Source organism: Lutjanus erythropterus, chromosome 18 (genome assembly GCF_056507025.1).
Source record: "Lutjanus erythropterus isolate fLutEry1 chromosome 18, fLutEry1.hap2, whole genome shotgun sequence".
In the NCBI taxonomy this organism is placed as follows: Eukaryota; Metazoa; Chordata; class Actinopteri; order Lutjaniformes; family Lutjanidae; genus Lutjanus; species Lutjanus erythropterus.
Window position 1 is genome coordinate 36,569,374 of NC_139334.1, and position 15,627 is coordinate 36,585,000.

Below are 15,627 nucleotides of genomic sequence, written 5' to 3' on the forward strand. Positions count from 1 at the left end.
ACTCCGAGTGTGTTCACAAGTCCAAAACAAATGGTAGACAGTTTCTGGATGCATGTTACAAAAAGTGCGTATGGTGTCAATGTCCTTCTTGAACCTGACTAAAAATGACTTGACAGGATAACAACGGTGAATGAGCTTAAAGGTAATCTCTTTAACTTTGTTAACCAGTAAATATCTATTAGGAAGAGTCCATATTTTTTCCCAACATAAATCCTGAACAAACTTGTTCCAGGTTGCTGTCACATACGGGACCGAAATACTGTCAGTCAGGAATACTGTGCGGATTCTTCTGTTGCTTTTACAGGAAGCTGGAGAAATCAAAGCACGTATACTTACGCGGAGTCTCTGTTATGTGTTATGTGTTATGAGTCTATGTTAATTTACGCAGTGTAACCGACCAATAGAGTAGCAAAGTGTCGTGACGCCACTTCCTGACCGGTAGTTTTGCGGGAAGTTTGGTCGGTATACCTACAGCTTAATCGACAGTCAATAAACCAAAAAAGTCACGGTGTGTATTAATTTCTGCCGTTTCATAAACTGTGTGAGTGTCAGTGTTATGTCGTCTTCTTAGATATCCTGGAGGTTTTGTTTTTAAACGTCGTCACGCAGCAGCTAACGTGAGATATCGATGCTAACGAGACAGCGCGGTTAACAGTTAGCATGAGAGCTAACGAACAGTTAAAAGAACGTAATTTTAGACAAGCCGGTTCAGCAGCTAACGTAGCTTTTCTCCACCTACTTTATTGTTTTAAGGCAGGAGGCTGTTAGCTTTGTCGTCTTCTTCTTCGTTGGTCTGTTAGCTTAGAACGACACATGCTGGTAGCTGTAATGTTAAATAGTTGTGTTTACTGAACGGAAGAGGTGCAGACACTTAACAGTACTAGCTAACAGGTAACAGCAGGGAGATCTCAGGATGTGGTTCGCTTTTAGCTCACTTCGTTTGTAAACAGAAGAACATTCAGCTTGTTAGCCTGTTTCGATCAGCTCAAATTAGGTCATATGGTAACTCAATTGTCTGTTCGCGATCAAGAGTTTAGCTCTGCTAAACTATGCTTTGAAAATCCTCATCCACTCTGCACGACGCTGTGTAGCACTATCTAACGCCACAGATGACTGTGTGTTTTTCAGATGCCTCCAAAAGGCAAGGCGGCGGCAGGGAAAGGCAGAGCTCCAGCTAAAAGGAAGCTGGCAGAGGAGTTCCCCCCCGGAGAGGTACTGACAGACACTGGAAAGAAGGCCTGGAAGCTGGGGGCTCCAATCGGCCAGGGCGGCTTTGGTCTCATATATTTGGGTAAGAATAGACGGTGGGCTGAAGATGACCCATTTAAAAGTTCAAACATGCAATGCTAAAGTACATCTATTGATGATGCAACTGGATTTTTTATCATTCAGCAGTTTTTCTTTGACATAACACAGCGCCTTAATGGGACAGTTAGTCCAAATATTAAAAATACACATTTTTCTTCTTACCTGTGGTCCTATTAATCTGTCTGGATAGTTGTTGAGTGGCAGAATTTTCGAGAAATTACATATGGAGATGTCTGCCTGTCTACTTTCTGCACAGTGATATGGATGGTGGATGTAGTAATGTAGAAAAGAAATAGTTCTTCCATTTATCTGATGGCAGACATTCATACACATAGCAAAACTCGCAGCTCACACCAAAACAATGTAAATGTTATTTAGCACTCCAGGTAAGAGGAACAGTTTTCAGCAGCTTTAGTACTACATTGGTAAGAAATGATTCCCTTTCTTTTCCCCAGCTAATGAGAACTCTGCAAAACCTGTGGGTGCGGATGCTCGCTATGTCATCAAAGTGGTAAGTCTAAACAACCTCAGAACCTGAAAGGTTTATAGATGTTATGTTTTATATACATCACGTGCATTTCCTTTAAAAAGCAAAATACTACCTCCTGTTTCCTTTTGGATCTTGGATGTCTGTGGGCACCAGAAGAGCTCTTGCAGCCATACAATACACCATCAATTATGCACATTGACGATCAGGGGAAACTTAGCTTAATACCTTGCATCACTGTACCATTACACTGTACCATTACTGTGCACTTTGCATGTGAAGTTGCAGGACTGTTTTCCCTTTGGACACTAATAGTCCTGAATCTATGATAAGTATTTCCTCCTTCATTATCGATATGTACCTGGTGCTTGTCGTGATAATTGTTGTGCTGACATTATCATGTAAGTGCAGTTTCTCATGTACTGTACATGCTTTAGCCTGCTCACAGGTGTGTGAATTGACCTGCATATGAAGTGTGTGCATGTACCTGAAAATAATGAAGTTTCAAGAAATAAGATGACGCCCCACTCCTCTCCTTGGTGTGTGTTAATTGACCTGGATATTAAGCATCAATACATAGCGCACAAATACCACAGGTATAATGATTGTGTAAAGAGATAAGTAAAATAAAGATAATAAGATAAATCTCTTGCCTCTCCATTTATATGCTGTACTGACAAGTTTGTCAAGTGACCTGGATATTCTATTTGCTTATAGGCGAAACACTGGTCCTAGATACAATTTTAGCCCACCTAAGTAAGTAACTTACACCCCATGTACACCTGGTAAGTGTGATTTGTATCCAGATATGTTACCCAGATTGATGTAGAGATTGTGTTTACATCTACATAAGATCCGAACACGATGCCAGATGGACTACCTCCAGATTCACACATTCTGATCACATGGTGTTTACACCTTTCAGGATCGGCTTTTTCCTTATCTGTATAACTTATCCAGATACAGATTGCATTTTAATACCAGGTGTAAATGGTGTTAGTGTTCAGTTACATATTGTTCACGGTGGTATCTGTTTTGTTTTTAAGAAGCTGTCAAACCAGTTGGCATATTTTTTTTTCTAATCATAGTGTGAGAGGACAGTAGATACAGTGGGTTAGAACAAAGGCCCCAAAAGTGGTCACATTGTCCTTTGGCAAGCTCAAGTACATGATTTGATTGGAATGAGTTAAGACCAGTTAGACGTAGACAGGTTTTCCTCAGAAGTGTTTGACTAAAAGAAACCAGGTGGGTTGGCTCAAAACACAAAGATGAAAACTTATCAGAGTGAAACCTGACAGTGAATCATGTTGAAAGAGAACTCACATTCTATAACAACCATCAGTCTCCAAGTTTAAAGATTTTTAAGGGAGTACATTTATAACCTGTAGATTCTCAGTTTACAAAAATGTCATAAAATTGGCCAAATCAAGTAAAAGGTGGGTTATACAGAAATATTCCTCAACATTATCCTTGCAGCTATCCATTGTTTGTCAGGATATTACACACCAAGTCAACAGCTGACTGAATGAAAGGCTGTATGATTTGGTTAAAAAAAAAAGTCATATTGCGATTACTTTGACTGAAATTGTGATTGTGGTATGATTAGTGGAAATGATCCATTTTGCATTACAAGTTTCATGTTCAATGAAAAAAAACTCTCTTAAAATTGTGATGACATTTATTGTGGTCTAAACCAAGCAAACATGTTTTCTTTCATCTGAAGAACGAGATTTTTAATCCAGGTCTTCTCTGCAGCACTACAGTACCTCATTATAATGCTGTTTTCTCACACATTTTTCCTTTTTCAGAAAATTGCAATTTGTGTCTCATTCTGCGATTTTGATATTGCGCTTGGCCATAGTGCCATTTTATTTTTAATTGCAATCAATTGTGCAGCCCTTCTCTGAACCTTTAGGCCCTGTCTAGTTAACTGTCAGCCGTAGTCTCACTTGTTGGTTCTACTTGCTGTCTGTTAGTGGCTGTTCAGCCCATTCACAATGTAGAAAGTAGAGATGTTCTGAGCCAGTCGTAATGATTTGTATCTGGACATATATTTTAATGGATCACTATTGTAGTGGAAATTCTGAAGAATGGTTCACTCAAACATTGAAGAAGAGTTTGGGAGTCCCAGATGACTTACACAGGAGTATTTAATGAAGCTCGATCGAGGAGAATTCAGATTAGCAATACACTGAGAATATTGTGACTGCCAACCCAATTCTGAAGGTTACTTCTCGAGTGAAGGTATTTAACTGTCCCCTGACATTCGCTGGAATTTGACACGCCACCATGTATGGGCCTGATGTGTCTATCTATGTGTACACAAATTCTATTGGGCATAAGTGCAAAACAAGAAGCTATGCACCTCTTTGCTCTAAATCACTGTATCTGTCGGCCTTGCTCATGTATTGTGCCCTGCTAGAGAATGTGGAGACAGTCTGTCTGCCCGATAAGCCATAACCTTGGGACCTCAGGAGAAAGTATCTGGGGGATGCACTACTCTCCTACTTGTGCAGCTGTGGACTGTAGTTGTGCAGAGTGACCAACTACTAGTGTGCCTGTTCAGGTTAGATGACCTATGACTGGACCCTTCACAACTGCATTGTCACCCATATAAAGAGAGACTCAGGGAACAGTCTAAGAGCTAGTGAGGCAAGTGAGGCAAATTCCACAACAACTATCAACTAAAATATAGCAGATGAAAATCAGATCCTTTCTTTACTTGACTCAGCCTGGTCATGTTACACTGCTGTCCTCCTTAATGACACCAAATTTCTACAATGCAGCATTTCACTGTTTAATTAACGTTAGCTCAGTCAGTAACTTTTCCTGCTGTTTATATTGTGGTAGCTGTCCCTTTGAAAAATCGTCATTCCTGACATGGAGCAAATCAATAATCAGAACTGCTTCATAGCCAAGTTAGCCTTGGTTCTGACAAATTAGCACCAGCTAACACCTTCATGGTGTATTGAACAACAGAATACTCACATTTACATCTTCCCAAAGCCCCGACTGTTTGGCGATGCTGAGGCTCCATATAATAACCCTTCCAGCAGATATCAGACTGCATCCAGTTGTCAAGCAACCTCATATTAGACTTTGATTAGCCTCAGTGTTATGTTTGAACATAAACCAACAAGATCTAGCACCATTTAATCACAGTTGTGCAAATGCAAAGCCCTAGATGTCATTTGACCTTTGATGTGACTGTTGTATTGTGTTTACCTTCCACCTGTTGGGCCAGTGATGTCTTTCCAAAGTTTTGCATTTCATTGTTTCACCTGCACATGCAGCAACACAGCCTAAATAATACAGCTCCTTGTTTTTGCAGCGCTATTTTTGGTCTAAACACGTGTTAAATGAAATCTGGCCATGAATGCATTTGTTTTTTTGTCCACAGGAGCCCAGTGAAAATGGACCACTGTTCTCTGAGCTCAAGTTTTACATGAGAGCTGCTAAGCCTGATCTGAGTAAGCCACCTTATCAATCCTTATCAACACACAAACACCTACAAGTATGTCAATAAGCCAGACTTAGCCTTGTGATCATAACACAACATAGTCTCTCACCACTAGGGCAAACAAATAAAAGAAAGACAACTTTCTTAATTAAAAAAGACAGTCTTGTAGCTGATGCAGGGAGAGGCCCTGCAGAGGAAAGGAAGCTTTTGGTGGCAGCGCCGTTGGCCCCCAGGCCACAGCTTTGCATTTTATATAATAACAATCCAAATGTCAATCTCCCCTGACAATTAACTGTTATATTACTAAGGAACCAAAGGCTCATATTTTATTCATGCTGGAATCTCATGTTGTTGGTAAATATTTGTCCCAGCAGCAGATTAGCTTGCGGCCGCTCTGCCCAGCTCCCCCCCACGGAATTATACTCTTATTACTTTGAGCATCACCGCCATCGCCCACTTACACCCACACCAGTTAACATTGTAGTATTCAAAATGCATCACATTTACATGGTATGCATTTCATACATTTCTGTACATAGATTTAGGACATTTTGGCCAGAAAAAGTACTTCAAACATTGTTGATAAGTTTCCTCTTATCCTGCAGTTGAGAGCTGGATGAAGTCTCACAAGCTGAAAAATCTGGGAGTTCCTAAGTACTGGGGCTCAGGTCTGCATGAGAAAGGAGGGAAGAGGTAAGACTTTGACCAGGAGCACTCACAGGGTCCACACTTAGTACTGGTGCACACTCAGGCTTTTAGCTTTTGGAGGAAAGATTTTAATCATTTTTAGTTTTAGTTTTATAAAAGTAACATCTTACAGAAGACAAAACAAGATCAGATTTTTCCTGATGTAAAAGTGCCTTGTGTTTTGCAACTATTTTAATATCAGGTCTTATTTGAATAATTAAACATGCAACATATAAGAAAAACACAGAAAAGTTAATATTCATAACTGTGCAGTAAAACAGTTAGGGGAAGTTACATTTCATAATAATAAAGTAGGTCTATAATTTCAACAGCGTTCGATTTTACAGAGAAATGTCTTATGTAAATACAACAACATATATTTCTAAAGAGCATACATTTCTTCTGTAAGGATATGTAAGTTCTAACTGAGAACTCATATCTCATATCTCTGTTAACTTGTAGGATATAAAACAAACCAGTTTCACAAAAAGTTTAAGAAGGGCAGTACCAAAATATGATCTACTGCAAATGACACCATGTAAAACTGTTTCCCTGACCATTATCTTCAGGGTCTGCGTCCACTGGAAAGTTGTCCTCTTCCACAGTACCATATGTCATATATGCTTTTACTGCAAATGATAACTCAGTTACACCAACATGTAAATCAGTAGTAAATCAGAGGTACTGAAGCAATGTTCTGTATACCCTCAGGTACAGGTTCATGGTTATTGACCGGCTGGGCACAGACCTGCAGAAGAAGTTTGAAGAATGTGGAAGGAGATTCCCCCGAAAACTGGTCCTGCAGCTCGGTCTTCGACTGGTTGGTTGTTTCATCATCAAATGTTTTTATTTTACTTGCATTATTTCCAGTGAATTTCAGTCAAGTGGTAAACAACAGCTTCATTAAATTGTCGGAGTGTCAGTTTGAGGGAATCTGTGCCGACAGCTCTAAACTCTCCCTTGCATTTAAAGCCCCAAAGTGGCTTGTGTACAGTTTTTGTCATTGTCTTGTCCATTGTAGCCTCCACAGTGTCCAGTATTCACGGTGGTTTTGATGCTGTTTTGCAGCCTCATATCATTTCTATAGTTATTTCTAGCTTGTGATATTACTGCAGGATGATGGGTGTGTTTCTGATCATGCTGCAGCCACATTGTATCTGAATATTGAAGTCTAAACATGGGGACATTGCATTTACATTTGGCAGTAATAACTTTTTTCTGTCATCTTCATTATGCACATAATGGGTGAGGCTGGGGTGATCAGAGTTAGTCATGTTAGATACTCTTGGTCACATGACAGATGACATCTGAAGGTATTGTTGTAGCCTTTTTTGTAAGCTTGCCAAGTAAACTAAAGCTGTATTTCAACTTCATAGTATGGCTTGGCTCGACTCGCTTTTGGCTTTTGTTTTTGTTTTTGTTTTTCTTCTGCAGCTAGTACTCCCTTAATGTAGGTGGAACTGATCGGCATAGCTAGAACTGCACTAATTATTGATTAATCAATCAGTCAGTAAGTAATGGTTAGGAGCAGCCCTAGTCTTAACTTCAGAATGGAGTGTAAAAGTACTGCTGTCTGCCTAAAAAATAATTGGTGCTGTACCTCCCTCACTCGCATGTTTTTTTTTCTTTCTCAGTACTAATATTTGTGTCACTGTTTTTTTTCTTGTTTAGCTTGATATCGTAGAGTACATCCATGATCATGAGTATGTGCATGCTGACATTAAGGCATCCAACCTTATGCTGAGCCACAGTGATCCCAACCAGGTCAGTAGAAGCATCACGTGATCAGATCACATTTTGTTTTGGGGGAATGAAAAAGGAAATGTGCCTCCAGAACCTGAAATGTTTCAGTGCTGCGTTTGTTAATCTTGGAAAGCTAAAGTGCTCCTCTGACCCCAGCACTGCTCCTTGAAAGCAGGGAGATGATTGTATTTTTTGATCATAACACACTTGTGCTGCTTCATTAGATTCAATTAAGTCTAGAGAGGAGTGTGTGTGTGTGTGTGTGTGTGTGTGTGTGTGTGTGTGTGTGTGTGTGTGTGTGTGTGTGTGTGTGTGTGTGTGTGTGTGTGTTCCAAACGGGGAGATTAGATGGCAGCAGCTAAGAGCTTTTTCTAGCAAACAAGGCAGGGGCAAATATTTAATTTGAAGATTAATAATGTATCATTGGTGGTGTTATTAAATAGCTATTTATAAATGACAAAATCGGCCCCTCAGGATTTTAATATTAGGTAAGGGTTTGTTTGTTTGTTTTTTCTTTGTGTAGCTATGCTATTTTGATGTTTTCCCCTGGAGTAACTGAGATGTAGGTTTGGTTTAATTATTGTATTTTTCCTTATTAAAGACAATAATGAACTGTAGTTTATAAGCACAATGCACAAGCACAATAATGAAGCGTATGTAGGTGGAATTGCAATATAAATTCCAGGCCGGAATCATCTGTTCCCTATACTTTGATTCTTTGTGCTACACAAGGCTAAACATGTCCCTGACCATCTCTGTGTACATGAAATATGCATTTTAAATCCTCTGCAAATTTAGGTTGAAATAGTAAAAATAAAAATGTTATTATATAACAGCTTATTTCACTTTGTAGACCATTTCTAAAGACTGTGTAGGTGTGGCTGATCACGTTTAGACTGATCTTCCTCAGGAGAAACAGAGAAACATACTTCTGTGGACAGAGTCAGCAGCAAAACACACCTATAGACACCTAAAAAAAAATCTGCATCAGTTTAAAAGTACGCTGTATTTATAATATTTTCACTGCTCTACCTTGATGTCAGAGAGCCTTTAATGATGGGGAACTGAAGCTGCCTTCTATGCTCTCTCCAAAGCCACCAGCAAGGTTGGCAGGTGTGTGTGTGATAAAACTCGCCCAATGGCCAGTAAAAGTGGCAATGACAAGAGGAGAGCCTAGACACACTTAATGTGTGTGTTTATGAGGACGTTCATGTGATATGTGCCAGGTCTGTGTGTCCATCTCAAATGTGGATGTGTATTAATAGATGTTATTAATGTAATTTGTATGCAAAACAAAAAAAAATAATCCCACGGTAACCCGATTCTGCAGGGAAAACGCAGACCTGGCAACCCTGGCCAGCAGAGTCCTTTGACATAAACAGTAGTTTCTGCTGGACCATATTATGCAAAATAAATTTCAACAGCTTCAGTTACGTGTTGAGTTGTCTCTGCATTAAAAAAATAAAGTGGGAACAGAGAGGTTTTATTTCACCTGTGTGAGTAGGACAATGCATGTCATAGATTTTGTCATGATTTGTTTGCAGATTTAATTACATAATTTTCATAAGAAGAGCATAAGCACACCCAGTTCAAACCCAGTATCAAGAAACTGTGCAAAAACTTCAATTACAATATTTTGAATTTGGATGAAAACTAAGACCCTAAATTACAGTTAGTTGTGGATTTGGTTTCCCAAATAAAGTTTGATTCCTGAAAACATAAATGTATTTGTTTACATGTATAAAGTATACAGTGTGACCTTGTTCTTGGTCTGTGTACCTCTGCATGCATGTCTCAATTGGTGTATTTGTGAATTATAGGTTTACTTAGTAGATTATGGGCTGGCATACAGGTACGCACCTGACAGTGTCGTAAAAGAGTACAAGGAAGACCCCAAGAGATGTCACGACGGAACCATCGAGTTCACAAGCATCGACGCCCACAAAGGAGCATGTAGGTCCAAATACTGCGTGTTAAAACCAGACTGACAGGTCTTTAGGTCTGTGATGTCATCAGAGTTTTGCCACTGATCACACTAATTACAGTGTGAACACAAGTAGGATAATTTGACAGCTTGAATATTATCTCTGCTATCATTAACTTGTGATACTCTTGCTATTTTGCCACTAAGAGGGGTAAATAACAATTTTCATCATGATACATTATTTCATTGATTCTTTGGATGATTATACAATCTCTGCCAATATCACAAAGTCTGCCAGTCACTTCAGGGTCCTGTGACCAATATGAGCCGATATCATGTCCATATTTAAGTAACAGAAGAAGCTGCAGCCTCTTTCTTTTCTGCTTTTGGCCATCAAAGAAAAATGACACATAAATAATTGTAATTGGTTTAGTTTACTTTAACTTGACTGCACTAACACATGTCAAACATGGCTTAACAACAAGAACAGACAACATAGACAAAACAATTGTGTTTTGCTAGTCACCATACATTGCATAAACTAGGCTAGTGAATAGCAGACTTTCTCTCTGCTTCATAGCTGAACAAATAATATGCATTATTTATACTTATTCTTACTCACAACTGGCTGCAGCTCCCACCAGAAAACCACAGTTGAATTTCATCCCACATTCACGTTTCTTCAGCCTGACATTTCTGAAACAGAGCAGCTAATATTGCCATAGAGAGAGCGACAGGTTAATGGACTGGATGCACATCCAGGACAACAGTGTGTTTTTTCCATAGATTTCTACACTGCTGATTTATTCCTGATAATATCTGCATCGTCTTTTTCTTGGCTACTTGCCATTATCAGTGCATCAGTAGCACTTTAAGAATGTTTAGTGAGGACGTCCACAGAAATGGTGACACACATATATAGAAATTTCAAAATAAAGGCGACTCTTTAAGATAATTGTCAGTCAATGTTTTTACTGTCCATCAGTGCTATTAAATTGTTGATTGTTGAATCAGTACATCGATCCACACTGATTGATTGTTACTCCACTGATTGCATCACTCTGTGTAAGTTAAGTAAAGTCACTGAGGCAAAAAAAGGAAAGCCACAGTGGATAAACAGTATTGTCTACTACATAGCTGTTTTCTCTGTTTGCATTCTTCATGCCAAGTTAGGATAAGTCCTGACTCCAACTTCAGTAAGACATGAGACTGATAATAATCTTCTCATCTAACTCTCAGAAAGAAAGTAAAGTAGGGTATTTTTCAAAATGTTGAATTGTTTAATGGATTTGTTGGAAGCGAGGTATAGTAAGGAAGGTGCTGATGGTGTTTGCTGCTGTTCATGTGCTTGTCTGGATCTAGCTCCATCTAGGCGGGCTGACCTGGAGATCCTGAGCTACTGCATGGCTCAATGGTTGTGTGGACAGCTGCCCTGGGAGGACAAGCTGCAGGACCCCCTCTACGTCAGAGACTCCAAAATCAGGTGGGAGGAGCTCACCTTCATTCATTTCAGGGTTCTTTCAGTGAATTTATGAGGCTAACAGCTGCGGCCACACAAGAAAAAGTTTGGGATTTGGAAAAAATGATTATTCTACAAAGAAATTTAGTAGTTTGACCTTTCAAGTAGAGTGAGGGGTGTTAAACTGAGAATTTTTAAATCTGCAGAAAATAATGCTACTCGTTTCTCCCTGACAGGAGTCGAGAAAACCTCTCAGAATTTATGACCAAGTGTTTCTCCTCTCAAGACAAGCCAGGTAAGAAAGACACAGTGTTATTTTTGTCTATTCTATTTGAATATTTCTGCATACTGAGGCTCACAAACAGTACTGGAATTGCATGAATTGGGTTTTACTGGAAAGCTGAGACTCTTGTTGATTCAAAGAACCCAGTCGTATTCATGTGTGAAGATGGACATCTCCATAGTAACCATTGAATTGTAGTGAGACAATTTTTTTAAACTTGAACTTCCTGTATAAAATGACCTACAGTGACCTCTAGGATATTCACAGCCTCGTGAAACTCCAAAGCCACAATCTAGAGATCAGGAGCATTTGAATGATGGATTAATAAAGAGGTCTCTGAGCAATCCACAGAACAAAAGTACTCGCCATCCATTCGCATAAAAATGCAGTTCTTACAGAAATGTCCAGGTTTGGGATTTGTGACCATTTTCATCAGTTCTCAAGTGGTGAAAAGTGGTTAAATTGTCCACTAAATCTATGTAATAAATTTGTAACAATCCCATAACTGCTGCAGCAGCTTATGGGAAATGAGAGAGCATCACAGGAATGGCCATCATATAGTGTTCTAAGACCTTTTACAATCTAAACTTTCAAAATGTGTATAGCCACCTAAAGACATACATCTTTTTAAATAACCCCAGCCCCCACTTAAATAAAAATAATTGAGTGCTGTGTGTCTGACTGTCTGTGGTTGGTTATTACATCTGTCAGCATCTCTCCCAGCCAATTCCTTTTGATCTAGTGCATTCTAACTTTACTTGGGCTCCGCCCTTTCCTTGTCTCTGTTAGGTGGATAAATTTAAAACATTTTCATAATTAGTGGAGTTGAACAAGATGGACAAACCAAAGAGAGAAAATAAATGTAAAGATGAGACAAAAAAACTGAGAGTGAAGAGGTTGGAAACCCCCTGGGGCTGATGCAGCCAAACGTTTTAAAATAACAAATTATTCATTTGGCGCAGTGAACAGTTAATCATCTCAGTCTAGTGAGCCTGAAGGTACTGGCAGCTGAGAGCAGAGAGACAGCAGCCCACTGAGCCCAGTGATACCAGTTCAACTGTTTGTCGAGGATGTCCCGCTGAAGCCATAAGACAAAAGGGATAAGATAGGCAAGGTTTGAGTTTGGCTAGCTGGCTATTTAACTATAACCCTGCTGCCATGTCCAACTTTTCATAAAATTGGTGCGTTTGTCAGCGGCACTTTCATGAACCAGCTAATCACTTTCTCCAGTGAACAGTTGAAATGTTGAACTCATTGTTATGAGAGATTCAGGGAAGAAATATTCATTGGGGTGTTACAGCTGCTACAGGATCATGCTAATGGTAGCTAATTTGTATAGTCATACAACCTACTTGGATGTGGGCTACCAAGCAATCTATAGGACACTGTTATTGATGATAAGAAACAAGTGTTGCCTTTAGATTTTTGTTGAGTGTTTATATTGAATCATTATAAAATATTTTAATATCAACCTTTCCTTTATGCCGGTGAATAACAGCCGTCATTTCTAACATTCCACATGTAATTCTAATCCTTTAACCGTAGACCTACTTGGTTCTTATCAGAATAAAGGTCCTGTAAGAAACACTGCAGCAAATAAATTTCGTACAGACTGTAAATGGCAGCGTTGATGTTTTGTTGTCTCGCTGTGGTAAGAGTTGCCATTTTAATGTTGACACTTTGACCTACAGGCAGTGTATCTGTTCAAGCAGAGGAGACAAACATGAAACGTCACACCTCCTCCCTTCTGCTCCACTGAACACAACCAAACTGTTGTTTACAACTACATCTATGTGTGTGTTTGTGGTTGTGTGTCAAGTCTGAGGAAAGTCACACCAAACAGAATCAAGCAGGACACTGAGACCAGAGCAGAACATCATGGTGACAACAGTGTGTTGTTTTCCATTTGCAGTGCACCATAGTGTGGCTTTGTTGTGTTGTAGATGAGATCCGGAGGTTCATGGAGGAGGTGAAATCTCTGGGATACCAGGACAAACCATCATACGACAAGCTGCGCTCCATCCTGCAGGCTGGACTCAAGGCTGTGCAGGCAAAAGATGACGGCAAGCTGGAGTTCACTCCTGTCAATGGAGCTGTTTCATCTCCTGCCAAGGTCAGCATGCACGCACGCACATACACACACACAGAAACCAGCAACATGGGTAATTCAAGTAATTAACATCCTCTCTGCTTCATTTAATATGGAAATATGTACATGCAGTTCTTAAAAGGACAGTTCACCCCAAAATCAAAATCAAACATACATATTTTCCCTCTGGCCTGTAGTGCTGTCTATCTTTCTATACTGTGTTGTTGTGAGTTGCAGAGTTTTGGAGATATCAACTGTGGAGATGTCTGCCTTCTCTCTAATATAATGAAAATAGATGGCACTAGTCCTGTGGTTTTCAAAGCACCAAAAAATACATTTGAAAAACTCAACAACAACATCTCTTTCCATAAATCATGACCAGGTTACTCAAAGTAATATGCACACCTTCTTGTGAATAGTTTTATGTAGGAACTACTTTCCTCCTGTATGAAAATCTACTGAAACTTTTTTCTTTTTCATTGAAAAAATGATTCTATACACGATTGGTAACAGGAACATGATTTCTGGAAAGAGACACTGGTTTTGAGTTTTTCAAATGTATTTTTTGGTGCTTTGAGCACCACACGCTGAGAGCCATTTGATCCCATTATATTGTAGAGAAGGCAGACATGTTTATGGTTGATGCCTCCAAAACTCTACCACCACCAAAAACATCTAGATGGATGAATAAAATAGAGGTCCTGTAAGAAACACTGCAGCAAATAATAATAAATAATAAATAAATAACAGACCAGGGGGGAATGTGGCTCTTTAAAGATTAGTATTTATCTATGTTTGGCCTTAGAACCAGACATAGGTGTCAGTCTCAGGCCAGGCTGGAGGTATTTTCAGTGGTGTAACTCGGATTTGGCCCGTCATCATTAAAATAGATTGTAAGATTATGATGTTTATTGCAACTTGAGGGATATCTACTGCCTTCCCTTCAACACAGCTCAGCTCAGAGCAGCTCTGTCTTTTTTCCATCTACAGCCTCTCTTTTCATTCACTTAACATTGATATGATCTGAACCATGAGTTTTGTGACCCGTTGCACCACTAATAAGCAGTGTTTTACAGTGAGAAGTAACGGTTACACAGTTGCTCAAAGTTTCAATACTGTAATAGGTCTGTATTGTAATATTTATGTTATTTCTTTTTATTTATATATTGGTTTCCTGCTTTCCATCTTCCTTTTTGTCGTTTCATCTCTTCTCCTCTGGTCCCTCTCTCTGTCTCTCCCTCTCTTGCTCTTTCGCTCTCTGTGCATATGGAAGATGCCACCGGGGACGTAGCGTTGCCAGCCGAAGGGTTACCGGGCCCCGGCGCTGGTTATTGTATGTAATTATCCCGCCAATCTGTTCACCTCAGCAGGCGCCGCATGGTGATCATGAGGTAGCAATTGTCAAAATGGAGGCAAAAATGGGAAGGGGGGCAGGGGGGTGAGTGATAGTTCAGGCTAAGAGTGGAGCTTCATTATAGAGGCCCAGGAAGGAGGAGGAGGATGGACGGAGGAGTTGATTGCCTTCATTAAGTGCAGGACTGTCTCAGTGGCAACCTTTCCTTTCTCTTTCCTCAGCAGAGCCCACAGTTGGTTTGATTTCTGTAGAGAGGACAGAGATGATGCAGTCAGTTTTTGTCTTTGCTGTATTAGCAGTGGTTCTGAGAAACCTTCATCTTTGTTGACCCAACTCTTTAAATGCACTTTACAAGCAGAAGAAAGAAAAGCCAGAATGTTTCTGTTTGTCGTTCTGTGGTTGGATGTTTGTGTGTGAGGTGACTGCTGAGATGGCAGAGTGATAATTGCATTTGTTCAGACTTCACACACAACAGGCTGGAGGCTCCAGAATGTCAAGTTGCCTCATCTCCAAGTCAAGGCCTCGCCTCAGTGATCGTCTCTTCATCAAACTCACCAGTCAGACAACGCTGCAAGCCCTGAGAGCTTTGACAAACTCTCTTCTTCATGATTTTAGTTAAAAACATAAATGTCTTAATTTTAAGACATTTAAACATTAGTTTAGAGTAGAGATGCACCGATTTCAATTTTCTTGGCTGATTCCGATTTCTGATTTTTTGACTGGTCTGACCTACTGATTTCGATTTTGGCCGATTCTGATTTTCAGTCTTTCTAAGAACTGTAATTGACAGCATTCACAAACATTTTTGCAACTTTTCTTGTAAAAATGAACTT

The 15,627-nt window shown here is 39.7% G+C and overlaps 1 protein-coding gene across 1 annotated transcript in view; it reads left to right on the forward strand.

Moving 5' to 3' along the window:
* Nucleotides 1–735: 735 nt before the first annotated feature.
* The window catches only part of vrk1 (VRK serine/threonine kinase 1), a 17,749-nt gene continuing 2,857 nt past the window's right edge, over nucleotides 736–15,627 (forward strand). The window contains exons 1-11 of the mRNA XM_084742713.1: nucleotides 736–891; nucleotides 1,129–1,291; nucleotides 1,764–1,819; nucleotides 5,196–5,265; nucleotides 5,861–5,948; nucleotides 6,654–6,762; nucleotides 7,614–7,706; nucleotides 9,506–9,638; nucleotides 10,972–11,092; nucleotides 11,305–11,363; nucleotides 13,295–13,464. Coding sequence (XP_084598839.1) covers nucleotides 1,129–1,291; nucleotides 1,764–1,819; nucleotides 5,196–5,265; nucleotides 5,861–5,948; nucleotides 6,654–6,762; nucleotides 7,614–7,706; nucleotides 9,506–9,638; nucleotides 10,972–11,092; nucleotides 11,305–11,363; nucleotides 13,295–13,464 — 1,062 coding nt within the window. The 5' untranslated portion in view covers nucleotides 736–891. The remainder of the gene's footprint in view (nucleotides 892–1,128; nucleotides 1,292–1,763; nucleotides 1,820–5,195; nucleotides 5,266–5,860; nucleotides 5,949–6,653; nucleotides 6,763–7,613; nucleotides 7,707–9,505; nucleotides 9,639–10,971; nucleotides 11,093–11,304; nucleotides 11,364–13,294; nucleotides 13,465–15,627) is intronic.